The 14,171-nt window shown below is 53.7% G+C and overlaps 1 protein-coding gene across 1 annotated transcript in view; it reads right to left on the reverse strand.

Moving 5' to 3' along the window:
• The window catches only part of FRYL (FRY like transcription coactivator), a 121,205-nt gene that overhangs the window by 17,234 nt on the left and 89,800 nt on the right, over positions 1-14,171 (reverse strand). Inside the window, 3 exon segments of the mRNA XM_076053472.1 lie at positions 5,827-5,925; positions 12,711-12,809; positions 13,843-13,992. Coding sequence (XP_075909587.1) covers positions 5,827-5,925; positions 12,711-12,809; positions 13,843-13,992 — 348 coding nt within the window.

A 14,171-nucleotide genomic window follows, 5' to 3' on the forward strand; every position in this document is an offset into this window, starting at 1 on the left:
ACTGAGGCGTAATCGCCGTGGTTGGGGCCAAAACTCGGATTGGAATCCAGAGCGACGCCGGCTCAGCGTCTCTGACACGGCCATGAAGAACCCCCACTGTGACACCCGGCCAATTTAGATGATTAATGTTTCACAGATCTACCGACGGGTTGGGATGCCTCTGCTCTCTCGAGTAGGGGGCGGCACTCATCCGCCCATTGTGGGCACCGAGCCAGCGTTGTAAATTCCACGTTACTATGGCGGGGGTCTCAGTCTCTCCATGCATCAATCGCCGTTGAATGGTTCCCCAGGGAGGGCGATGACCCTGACCTGGATTTGAACTTATAACCCCCGATGATGATTTCGCCGCGGCGGCGATGACGACTTTACAAAGCGATGATTGGTCGTTTGCGGGCGTCAGCTAACAAATTACTAACTAGGGGCGTTCGTAATGCCCATAGACTCAAAACTACCCATAGACTCAACACTGCACCATAGACTCAACACTGCCCATAGACTCAGCACTGCCCATAGACTCAGCACTGCCCATAGACTCAACACTGCCCATAGACTCAGCACTGCCCATAGACTCAACACTGCCCATAGACTCAGCACTGCCCATAGACTCAGCACTGCCCATAGACTCAGCACTGCCCATAGACTCAACACTGCCCATAGACTCAGCACTGCCCATAGACTCAGCACTGCCCATAGACTCAGCACTGCCCATAGACTCAACACTGCCCATAGACTCAGCACTGCCCATAGACTCAGCACTGCCCAGAGACTCAACACTGCCCAGAGACTCAGCACTGCACCATAGACTCAACACTGCCCATAGACTCAGCACTGCCCAGAGACTCAACACTGCCCAGAGACTCAGCACTGCCGATAGACTCAACACTGCCCATAGACTCAACAATGCCTAGAGACTCAAAACTACCCATAGACTCAACACTGCCCATAGACTCAACACTGCCCATAGACTCAGCACTGCCCATAGACTCAGCACTGCCCAGAGACTCAGCACTGCCCAGAGACTCAGCACTGCCCAGAGACTCAGCACTGCCCAGAGACTCAACACTGCCCAGAGACTCAACACTGCCCAGAGACTCAGCACTGCCCAGAGACTCAGCACTGCACCATAGACTCAACACTGCCCATAGACTCAGCACTGCACCATAGACTCAACACTGCCCATAGACTCAGCACTGTCCATAGACTCAGCACTGCCCATAGACTCAGCTCTGCCCGTAGACTCAGCACTGTCCAGAGACTCAGCACTGCCCAGAGACTCAGCACTGCCCAGAGACTCAGCACTGCCTAGAAACTCAACACTGCCCAGAGACTCAACACTGCCCAGAGACTCAACACTGCCCATAGACCCAGCACTGCCCAGAGACTCAGCACTGCACCATAGACTCAACACTGCACCATAGACTCAACACTGCACCATAGACTCAGCACTGCCCAGAGACTCAGCACTGCCCATAGACTCAGCACTGCCCATAGACTCAGCTCTGCCCATAGACTCAGCACTGCCCAGAGACTCAGCACTGCCCAGAGACTCAGCACTGCCCAGAGACTCAGCACTGCCCAGAGACTCAACACTGCCCAGAGACTCAACACTGCCCAGAGACTCAGCACTGCCCAGAGACTCAGCACTGCACCATAGACTCAACACTGCACCATAGACTCAGCACTGCACCATAGACTCAACATTGCCCATAGACTCAACACTGCCCATAGACTCAACACTGCCCATAGACTCAGCACTGCCCATAGACTCAGCACTGCACAGAGACTCAACACTGCCCAGAGACTCAACACTGCCCATATACTCAGCACTGCCCAGAGACTCAGCACTGCCCAGAGACTCAGCACTGCACCATAGACTCAACACTGTACCATAGACTCAACACTGCCCAGAGACTCAGCACTGCACCATAGACTCAACACTGCCCATAGACTCAACACTACCCACAGACTCAGCACTGCCCATAGACTCAATACTGCCCATAGACTCAACACTGCCCATAGACTCAGCACTGCCCATAGACTCAGCACTGCCCAGAGACTCAGCACTGCCCAGAGACTCAGCACTGCCCAGAGACACAGCACTATCCAGAGACTCAGCACTGCCCAGAGACTCAGCACTGCCCAGAGACTCAGCACTGCCCATAGACTCAACACGGCCCATAGACTCAACACGGCCCAGAGACTCAACACTGCCCATAGACTCAACACTGCCCATAGACTCAGCACTGCCCTGAGACTCAACACCGCACCATCGACTCAGCACCGCCCCTGTACATGAAGCAGTCCTCCTCCTTAACTTCTTTAGACTCAACACTGCCCAGAGACTCAGCACTGCCGATAGACCCAACACTGCCCATAGACTCACCACTACCCATAGACTCAACACTGCCCATAAACTCAACACTACCCATAGACTCAACACTGCCCACAGACTCAGCACTGCCCATAGACTCAGCACTGCACCATCAACTCAACACCGCACCATCGACTCAACACCGCCCCTGTACATGAAGCAGTCCTCCTCCTTAACTTCCTTAGACTCCGCACTGCCCACAGACTCAGCACTGCCCATAGACTCAACACTGCCCACAGACTCAACACTGCCCATAGACTCAACACTGCCCATAGACTCACCACTACCCATAGACTCAGCACTGCCCATAGACTCAGCACTGCCCAGAGACTCAGCACTGCCCAGAGACTCAGCACTGCCCAGAGACTCAACACTGCCCAGAGACTCAACACTGCCCAGAGACTCAGCACTGCCCAGAGACTCAGCACTGCACCATAGACTCAACACTGCCCATAGACTCAGCACTGCACCATAGACTCAACACTGCCCATAGACTCAGCACTGTCCATAGACTCAGCACTGCCCATAGACTCAGCTCTGCCCGTAGACTCAGCACTGTCCAGAGACTCAGCACTGCCCAGAGACTCAGCACTGCCCAGAGACTCAGCACTGCCTAGAAACTCAACACTGCCCAGAGACTCAACACTGCCCAGAGACTCAACACTGCCCATAGACCCAGCACTGCCCAGAGACTCAGCACTGCACCATAGACTCAACACTGCACCATAGACTCAACACTGCACCATAGACTCAGCACTGCCCAGAGACTCAGCACTGCCCATAGACTCAGCACTGCCCATAGACTCAGCTCTGCCCATAGACTCAGCACTGCCCAGAGACTCAGCACTGCCCAGAGACTCAGCACTGCCCAGAGACTCAGCACTGCCCAGAGACTCAACACTGCCCAGAGACTCAACACTGCCCAGAGACTCAGCACTGCCCAGAGACTCAGCACTGCACCATAGACTCAACACTGCACCATAGACTCAGCACTGCACCATAGACTCAACATTGCCCATAGACTCAACACTGCCCATAGACTCAACACTGCCCATAGACTCAGCACTGCCCATAGACTCAGCACTGCACAGAGACTCAACACTGCCCAGAGACTCAACACTGCCCATATACTCAGCACTGCCCAGAGACTCAGCACTGCCCAGAGACTCAGCACTGCACCATAGACTCAACACTGCACCATAGACTCAACACTGCCCAGAGACTCAGCACTGCACCATAGACTCAACACTGCCCATAGACTCAACACTACCCACAGACTCAGCACTGCCCATAGACTCAATACTGCCCATAGACTCAACACTGCCCATAGACTCAGCACTGCCCATAGACTCAGCACTGCCCAGAGACTCAGCACTGCCCAGAGACTCAGCACTGCCCAGAGACACAGCACTATCCAGAGACTCAGCACTGCCCAGAGACTCAGCACTGCCCAGAGACTCAGCACTGCCCATAGACTCAACACGGCCCATAGACTCAACACTGCCCATAGACTCAACACTGCCCAGAGACTCAGCACTGCCCAGAGACTCAGCACTGCCCAGAGACTCAGCACTGCCCAGAGACTCAACACTGCCCAGAGACTCAACACTGCCCATAGACTCAACACTGCCCATAGACTCAGCACTGCCCTGAGACTCAACACCGCACCATCGACTCAGCACCGCCCCTGTACATGAAGCAGTCCTCCTCCTTAACTTCTTTAGACTCAACACTGCCCATAGACTCAACACTGCCCAGAGACTCAGCACTGCCGATAGACCCAACACTGCCCATAGACTCACCACTACCCATAGACTCAACACTGCCCATAGACTCACCACTACCCATAGACTCAACACTGCCCATAAACTCAACACTACCCATAGACTCAACACTGCCCACATACTCAGCACTGCCCATAGACTCAGCACTGCACCATCAACTCAACACCGCACCATCGACTCAACACCGCCCCTGTACATGAAGCAGTCCTCCTCCTTAACTTCCTTAGACTCAACACTGCCCATAGACTCAACACTGCCCATAGACTCAGCACTGCCCACAGACTCAGCACTGCCCATAGACTCAACACTGCCCACAGACTCAACACTGCCCATAGACTCAACACTGCCCATAGACTCACCACTACCCATAGACTCAGCACTGCCCATAGACTCAGCACTGCCCATAGACTCAGCACTGCCCACAGACTCAGCACTGCCCAGAGACTCAACACTGCCCAGAGACTCAACACTGCCCATAGACTCAGCACTGCCCAGAGACTCAGCACTGCCCAGAGACTCAGCACTGCACCATAGACTCAACACTGCACCATAGACTCAACACTGCCCAGAGACTCAGCACTGCACCATAGACTCAACACTGCCCATAGACTCAACACTACCCACAGACTCAGCACTGCCCATAGACTCAATACTGCCCATAGACTCAACACTGCCCATAGACTCAGCACTGCCCATAGACTCAGCACTGCCCATAGACTCAACACTGCCCAGAGACTCAGCACTGCCCAGAGACTCAGCACTGCCCAGAGACTCAGCACTGCCCAGAGACTCAACACTGCCCATAGACTCAACACTGCCCATAGACTCAGCACTGCCCTGAGACTCAACACCGCACCATCGACTCAGCACCGCCCCTGTACATGAAGCAGTCCTCCTCCTTAACTTCTTTAGACTCAACACTGCCCATAGACTCACCACTACCCATAGACTCAACACTGCCCATAAACTCAACACTACCCATAGACTCAACACTGCCCACAGACTCAACACTGCCCATAGACTCAACACTGCCCATAGACTCACCACTACCCATAGACTCAGCACTGCCCATAGACTCAGCACTGCCCATAGACTCAGCACTGCCCACAGACTCAACACTGCCCATAGACTCACCACTACCCATAGCTCAGCACTGCCCTGAGATTCAACACTGCACCATCAACTCAACACCGCACCATCGACTCAACACCGCCCCTGTACATGAAGCAGTCCTCCTCCTTAACTTCCTTAGACTCAACACTGCCCAGAGACTCAACACTGCCCACAGACTCAACACTGCCCATAGACTCAACACTGTCCACAGACTCAACACTGCCCATAGACTCAGCACTGCACCATCAACTCAACACCGCACCATCGACTCAACACCGCCCCTGTACATGAAGCAGTCCTCCCCTCCTCAACTTCCTTCCGTACCCCCCCCTCTCAAAGCCTCACCTCTTCCCCACCATCGCCCATTCCCTTCCTCTTTCCCTCCCCTCGACCCCTCCGCTGCTGCCCTTCCGCGTGACCCGGCCACTCATTCCTCTCCCCTTGCACCGGCCCCCCCCCGCCTCCCCCCGCGCTGCCACATCAATCACTCCGCTCGTGTCCACCGCCGTTCACAACTACCGCTGCAGGAGCAGCCCTTTGAGCCGTCTCGATTTTTACCTTCTCCTTGGAGCCGATTGGCTGGCTCGTTATGACGCCGCCCGCCGTCTCCTCCGGTTGGGTGCAAGCCACGAACGTTCTCTTGCAGTTGTTGAGCCACTGAAGCGGGGTGGGCGGGGGAGTGGTGGGTAGGGGGGGCAAAGAAGCAATGGTGGCCGTGTGAGAAACCGACGTAGTTGACGTTGCACAGGCGGAGGAAAAGGGGCATCCCCGCATGTGCCGATGTCGAGATACGTCACGGACTTCCGGGTCAGGGCCGGCACGGGTGTGCGCGTGAGCATGCCGGGCTTCTTTTGCGACGTGCGTCGCTGTTTTTTCAGTTTTCAGTTTCATTTATGTTGGTATGGCCCTGCGAGCCGTTCGGCCCTTGAATCGGGTGCAACCGCAACAAGCAAAAAAACACGAACAAGAAAAACCGTCTTAAAGTGACTGTGTGCGACTGCGCAAACAGGAAAATCCAGGAAAAAAAACCAGCAAAATCTTCAAGAAAAAGCACCGTACACCAACTCTGTGTGCAAAAATCCCAGTGGGATGCAAGTCAAACAACAACAACAAGGCAACTTAGATTAAAGCCATCATTCTAACTCCGTACTACAACAAACAAACATGGCCAAACCAAAAAAAACGTTTTCGAAACCACCAAAATAAAGCCGTAAAAGCACTGTAACAGTGATCATAGGAACTGTGACCGAAATTTCACAATAAACGACATAAACAACATGTACCACCAAACCCTGCAGCCATAGCTGGCTGCATGAGTCACTCCGCAGCAGCAGGAGCTGGGAAGGACAACAAACTGGACGCAAGAAGCAGTTCTGAAAAAAAAATCAGTTTTCATTGTTAATTAAAAAAGCTGCAGTGGCTCCCTAATGTCGGAAGGAAGAGCGTTCCAGACGGCCGCATGAGCGCACCTGACAGCGCCGCGTGGTACGGTGACCACCCTTCTCTGTTACACGCTTAGCCAAAAAAAATTTTGCTGCCGCTGCGGCAGCGTCGGAAGTTGGCGCGATGGCTTATTGCTCCTTGACGAGATCAGCGTGGTACTGTGGTTCATTTGTGGCCGAGCGCTTTGCCCGTACAGAATGGCGACCTTAAAAGGGTGGCCGCAGTGCTGCGGCGGCGGCGACTCCGGTGGCACGCAGCAAGGAAGTGGTTTGCGGGTTCGATTGCAGACTCGGGTGCCTTTCTAACGTGTGGAGTTCGTATGGCTCTCCCTTCCCCCCGTGCTGCAGAGAGAGAGTAGGAGCGAGCGAGCGAGCGGGCGGGCACAGGCGAGTGACCATAAGTGAGTGGAGTTTGTATGTCGGACCCCTGGTCAGCTGAGCGCGAGAGGGTGTGCGTGGGGGATCGGTAGTGTAGCTCACGGCCAACACCGGCGACGATTATCTGAACCGGTCCTGGGCCTCCCACCCCCCCCCCCTCTATTCCCTAGGTCAACTCAGCCTCAAATGAGTACCCGGTGCAGTGTGTAAACATCGCCACTGGGGAGACAAAGGCGGCCGGGCGTGGTGCTGGCCACCCACGCCTCGTGTGCCGTGCCGGCCTTCATAGGTGCTCGCTAGCTACACTTGCAACAGCAGCAGCAGCAGCAACAACTGTTGTCCCCTGACTGTGGAAAACCTGGCAGGACCCTCGCGAAAGAAGTGTCTTGAGACTCCAGTGAGACTCTCCCGGGTGAACGAGTGGAATCGTAATAACAACAACAACAATCATGAAGAGGCCACGTAAAATGATCTCGCAAAATCTGTGCCATAAGACCCGCTATTGGCATGAAAAATACAGCCCCACTACCCCATTATCAATTACCCTCATCTCGATGTGAGTCGCGGAGGAGGAGGAAGGGCGGGATGAGGAAGGGGGGTGAGGAGTGGGGGGCTGAGGAGGGGGGGATGAGGAGGGGGGATGAGGAGGGGGGGATGAGGAGGGAGGGATGAGGAGGGGGGGATGAGGAGGGGGGGGATGAGGAGGGGGGGATGAGGAGGGGGAGGTGAGGAGGGGGGGGATAAGGAGGGGGGGATGAGGAGGAGGGAGGGATGAGGAGGGGGGGGGGATGAGAAGGGGGGGGATGAGGAGGGGGGTGAGGAGGGGGAGATGAGGAGGGGGGGGATGAGGAGGGAGGGATGAGGAGGGGGGAATGAGGAGGTGGACAGCTAAATGTCACCGCTGTCAAACCTCCAGCTTGACGCAGGGGTGTGTCTACAAACACGGCGGCACCACGCGGCACAACTGTGACAGCCGCGGCTGGGCGTGTGACGTGCCCCGGGTTATTACCATTCAGAACCTAGCCGGAAGAGTAACACACACACACAGAGACAGCGCTGGGGGGCGGGGGGGGTGGAGGGTGAACAAACCCCCCGGCACCACCCCCCCTCCCAACCCCCCCCCCCCCCACTAAAAATAAAAACATGGACGGCTGTGACAAGGTTGTGTCGCGAGAGACGGAGGGGGCTCATTTCGGATTCGCCAAATGCCAGCGGTGACATTGTTTTTTTTGTGTTCGCGCGAGCGGTTCGTCAGAAGCTGCCGAGCCACAGGGCCCGCTCGCTCGGCCCACCCGTTCATGATTATTATCAGCCACTCATTCGTTAATTCATTCGTCAAGCCTATCGTCAATCTGTCTGCTCTCTCCCTGCTCTGCTTTCTGGTACCGGGCGCCGAATGTTTGGTGGTGGCCACCGATGTCATTCGTTTATCCGCCTGCTCGAGACGGATCTTTCAAACACCCTTTTAATTTTTAGGAGTGTCGTCCAACCCCCCCCCCCCCCCCTCTCTACACTGGGACGTTTGGCCAATTCCTTTTTAAGGTCAGGTGCGAGTCACAAGAACAAAGAGCTTCCGAGCTCATCGGATTTCTCCAGGATAAATAAACACGATTCGGATAGGGCCTGCCGGGTTAGGCCACGGAACGATCTCGTCACGCAGAGCGGCCAACATCGGGGTGCCGGGATGTTCACTCCCCAGGGGGTCGCGGGTTTGATCGCGAACCTGACGACGCCATAATGTGTATTTGGGGTCTGCGTGTTCTCACTCTCTCTCCGTGGTGGAGATGTACAACTCCCTCACCTGGTCACGTGGATTTCTCTCCGGTTCCTCCGGTTTTTTCCCCTCCACATTTTAGAAACAACAACACGGCACGTTCAGAGCATTCGCCTACTGCCGTAAATGTCCGCACGACGATGATGAGCCAATTTCGATTTAAAGCTTTCGTGACTGCAAGGATTCATCTTCTTTGGTTCTTTGGGTAAAGTCACCACGTTAGAATGAGAATAAAATAATAAATTGATAAAATAAAATAACACAATAAAATTCTCACGACGTTTCGGCCACAACAAGGCCGCTTGTGTTGGCGGTGGCGCCGCCGGGGAGCAGATGGAGCGACGATGAAATCGGCGTGCCGAGTCGAAGGCGCCGGGCGGATCGGTGAGCATTCATCCAGCAGCGGATCGACCACGGCTCACGATGAATCGCGGGATCGCTGGTGTCAACCAACAACGACGATGACAGCTGTCACCACGGCAATTGTGCCAGGCTAGGTGCGCTTCGAGGCGGTCACGTGAAGTGTCGAAGGCTCTCTCGCTGCTGGCAGGTCATGGGGCAGACCCAGCAGGTGCCATGGGTCGACTGACTGAGATGACTACTGGCAGATGCACCACCTGTGACCCCTACTGTGCCAGGCTAGGTGCAGGAGATGACAGGACAGACCCAGCAGGTGCCACGGGTCGACTGACTGAGATGACTGGCTGATGCACCACCTGTGCCCCCTACTGTGCCAACCTGCTGTGCTTTAGCCACCCGGCGCTCCGCTTGTTGTTGTGAGTGTCGCTGCTCCGCCCTCCGTTATTGCTGGAGGGCGACTGCCTCCAACTTGCCCAGCAGCAGCGTCCTCCTCCACCACCACCAGATACGCATTGCCATGCACATCCATCCTGTCTATCGCATCTTAAAACCAATAAAGTAATATTATTGGCGCTCGGGAAATCTCTTCCGTTTAGCCAAATGCAATATCTCCCGAGATAAAACCCCAGAAATATTGCGAGGAAATAAATCTCAGCATAGGAATGGTAATCATCACCACCATCACCTACGGTCTTATCCACTGCTGGTTGAAGAGCAATGTGATGATGTCTCTACCCTGCGTGTTGTTCTCTAATCCACGTGTTCCCCATCCCGTCTCTCAAGTGTAATTTCAGGTGTGCATCTCCTTTGCACATTCGACACATATATAAGAAATATATCTTAAGGATGAAAATATAAATACAGTTTATATGTGTGCATGCCATTCTAAACATTGAAATGAAACGGAGCATCTGGACTAATGCAAGAAATCAAAGCCACTGCATCATGCAGGGCTATCATCAATCAATTAAAGCAGCGCTCCCCAACCTTTTTGGCACCAGGGACCGGTTTCGTGGAAGACAATTTTTTCACGGACCGGGGGGGGGGTTCAGGTTCATCATTGGGTCTTTCCCCATTTTCAAAGAAGCTCTACAGCGGCGTTTGTGTTTTTTACTCATTTTGCCTAGGGTTAGCTTGTGACTGAGACGAGAGCGCAGTGCGGGAAAGAGGCGCTGACGGAAGTAGCAGGTAGAATAATGGGGGCGGACCTCGCCGCTCTCACCTCATGCTGTGGCGGCCCGGTTCCTAACAGGCCACGGGACCGTGGCCCGGGGGTTGGGGACCCCTGAATTAAAGAGTTGTTCAAACATTCCACTGGCAAAATCGCTCGTGATGGAGAGAATCTTAATGGCTAAGGGCAAAGTAAACTAAGAAACTAAAACTATTTTTATTTTAGCAGGTAAGGCCACCGAGCTACAATGTAGCTATTTTTCAGAAGTTACCTGACTTTCACAAATGATACCTCAACGAAGAAGCTGATTTTTCATCACATGGGAATTTGTAGCAGTCAAAATACTCTTAAGCTCGTGTTTCTAAATGTGGAGGGAAAAACCGGAGGACACGGAGAAAAATCCGCGTGACCACGGGGAGAGAGACACTCAAACACAAATATACAGCAGGCGTCAGGGTCGGGATCGAACCCACGACCTCCTGTATACCAGGCGAGGTAGTTAACATCTCATAGCCAACGCGGCGCACAACACAATCGTCATTACGAGCAGAGTCACCCATTAACTCTTCGGCCTTAACTACACGCTGTGAAGAAGGGTCGTTGCCCGAAACGTCGCCTATTATATACTTATTTTTACGGCCACAAAGACAATGATCCCCCGTATAGCCTGCACAGATTGTTGGGGCAACAGGAATGAGGCAGCCGCGATTGTGAGTGTAGAATGAGCCTATGAACAGCAGGAAAGGGGCAGCCAATCAGGCGCGGCTGTGAGTGTAAACCAGCCAATCAGCAGTAGGCAGGAGGCAGCCAATCAGTCACGGCTGTGAGTGTAAACCAGCCAATCGGCAGCAGGCACGAGGCAGCCAATCAGTCACGGCTGTGACTGTAAACCAGCCAATCAGCAGCAGGCACGACTGTAGGCCTCGGCAAGGTAAGGTAAAAACAACGAGCCTACCTTTACCCTACCTTTTACCTTACCACAATACAATCACTCTACCCTTACCTTTTACCCTTTAGCAGGTAAGGTAAAAGGTAAAAAGCAACGAGTCTACCTTTACCCTACCTTTTACCCTTACCCCATACAAATGACCCGATTACAGGGTAATTACTGGGGTAATTCTACACGTGAAAAAGGTTTATAGCAGGTAAACGCTAGGTAGAGCGCTTTATTCATATGATTCCAATTTTACACGCTTTCTTTTAACTCACTCTGTCTGTTGTTGTTGTTGTATCCTCAAATGTTGTAACTCAATTTTAACCCAGTTCCCAATGTGGTATCGACTACAAACTTGGTATACCTATGTCACACTGATGACAATACTATATTATATCATTAAAAAAAATATATATATACATTTTTAAACATGATTTTTTATAGGTTATGTTTCGGCTTGGGTCTAATTGTCCACGCTCAACTCACGTTGGCTGTAAATCACCACGGTCCCTTACGTTGTGGCAAGCTTCGGGGCCACTTCCTGGAGTCGTGGACTCGTGGAGTTCGGCCATTACTCGCACATTTCATGAAAGCGTGTTTTTAAAAAAAAGTTTTCAAAATATTACTTATTAAATGGAGGCCACGGACTGCGCCACGGAGCTTTTAGCGGTAAACAAGGCACCGTATTTACCGGGGTAGTGCTTCGCGCTACCTTTACCCTACCGGGTAATTCTTCCGAGCTACCTTTACCCTACCCTTTACCTTACCCCTTGGCATGTCGACACCTTTACAATTTACCTTGACCCTTCTACCCGGTAAAAAGGGTAAATTACTTTACCTTATTCTTAGCTCTTTCGGTAAAGTCACGTTGAAGGGAAACAATAAAATAATAAAATATATATAAATAAAAATTCCCACGACCTTTCGACCATTACACAAACGGTCGTGAGAATTTTTATTGTTTCATATATATTTTATTATTTTATTGTTTCCCTTCAACGTGACTTTACCGAAAGAGCTAAGAATATGAATTACTGCAGTCACGAAAGCTTTAAATCAAAATTTACCTTACCTTGCCGAGGCTTAGGCACGAGGCAGCCAATCAGTCACGGCCGTGAGTATAAACCAGCCAATCAGCAGCAGGCACGAGGCAGCCAATGAGTTGCGGCTGTGAGCGTAAACCAGCCAATCAGCAGCAGGCACGAGGCAGCCAATGAGTCACGGCCGTGAGTATAAACCAGCCAATCAGCAGCAGGCACGAGGCAGCCAATGAGTCGCGGCTGTGAGCGTAGGACGAGCCAACGGGCCCGGTAGAGGGCGGGCAGGGGCGGGGACTGGGCGACGGAGGTTAGGGGCAGGGTGCCCAGGGCGGTGCGGGGTCACCTGCTGCGTAGCGTCGCGCCTACTGCCGTAGGTGTCCAGGTGTTCCTGCAGCTCCAGGACTCCGAACTTCATCTTCTCCAGGAGGCCACAGGACACCAGCTGGTGGCAAAACAAGAGGGGAGCGGCGGATGAGCGACCGGGTTTTCTCCACGCTTCCGTGGAGGGGGGCGGTGGGGGTGTGGGGGAGCGGGGGATCCGGGAATTCGGGAAATGATTGGCGAGATGTTATCTACCTCGCCTGGTCTACAGGAGGTCGTGGGTTCAATCCCGACCCCGATGCCTGCTGCTGTATATTTGGAGTGTGCGTGTCTCTCTCCCCGTGGGGAGATGTTAACTACCTCGCCTGGTATGCAGGAGGTCGTGGGTTCAATCCCGGCCCTGACGCCTGCTATATATTTGGAGTGTGCGTGTCTCTCTCTCTCTCCACGTGGCGAGATGTTAACTACCTCGCCTGGTATGCAGGAGGTCGTGGGTTCAATCCCGACCCCGACGCCTGCTGTATGTTCAGAGTTTGCATGCACGCATGTTGGATTTCTTTTGCACCGTAAGCAGCCAACCGTGCTAATCGGAGGTGCGGGAGGTGCAGGGGGAAGGATAAACTAAAACGCAATCACTCTGAACGCACGTTCACCCCGTGGTCGCGTGGATTTTTTTCTCCGGGTCCTCCGTTATCTCCCTCCACATTCGGAATCAACATCACGCGCTTGCAGCATTTGGCCGCAACAGATTTCCACGTGAGATAACATTTGTGATGGGCCAGATCGCTTTTGAAAGAGAGCTACGTAGCTCAGTGTGCCTCACCTGGTAAAATAGCAATAGTTTTAGTTTAGCTTATCAGGCAGAGCCTCGAGTGCTGGGAAGGGTGAGGAGGTGGTCATGAAGAGGATGGTGACGATGGTAATGATGAGGAAGAGTGAGGCACTGAGCGGGAATAGAGGGAGGGTGGGAGGAGGAGGACGAGGAAGGAGGGGGGAGGAGGAGGAGGGAGGGAGGGGGAGAGGCAAGAGTGAGGGACATTGACAGAATGATGGGGAAGACGACGGGGACGATGAGGAGGACGATGAGGAGGACGATGAGGAGGAGGACGAGTGACGGGACGGAGGAGGTGGCGGTGAGGGTGAGGACGGCGCACCGTGTCGGCGTCGATGAACACGGTGGGACACTCGGAGGAGGAGATCAGCACCTCCGCGGAGCTCATGAACCTGGGGCCCATGCCGTGCAGGCCGTCGCCCAGGTAGCTGCTGGCGTCGTGCGTCAAGGAGCAAAATCCGCGCCGTACGTTCTGCGGGCAGAGGAAAGAATGGCAAACGGCGATGGCCGAGTTGCGACGTCGATCGGTGCAACGGTGACGATCGCGAGGGCGCCGATCGCGAGGGCGACGATCGTGACGGCGACGATTGTGACGGTGACGATTGTGACGGTGACGATTGTGACGGTGACGATCGTGAGGGCGACAATCGC

This window comes from Petromyzon marinus, chromosome 61, assembly GCF_048934315.1.
Source record: "Petromyzon marinus isolate PM22_M1 ecotype Great Lakes invasive population chromosome 61, UKy_Petmar_22M1.pri1.0, whole genome shotgun sequence".
Classification (NCBI taxonomy): Eukaryota; Metazoa; Chordata; class Hyperoartia; order Petromyzontiformes; family Petromyzontidae; genus Petromyzon; species Petromyzon marinus.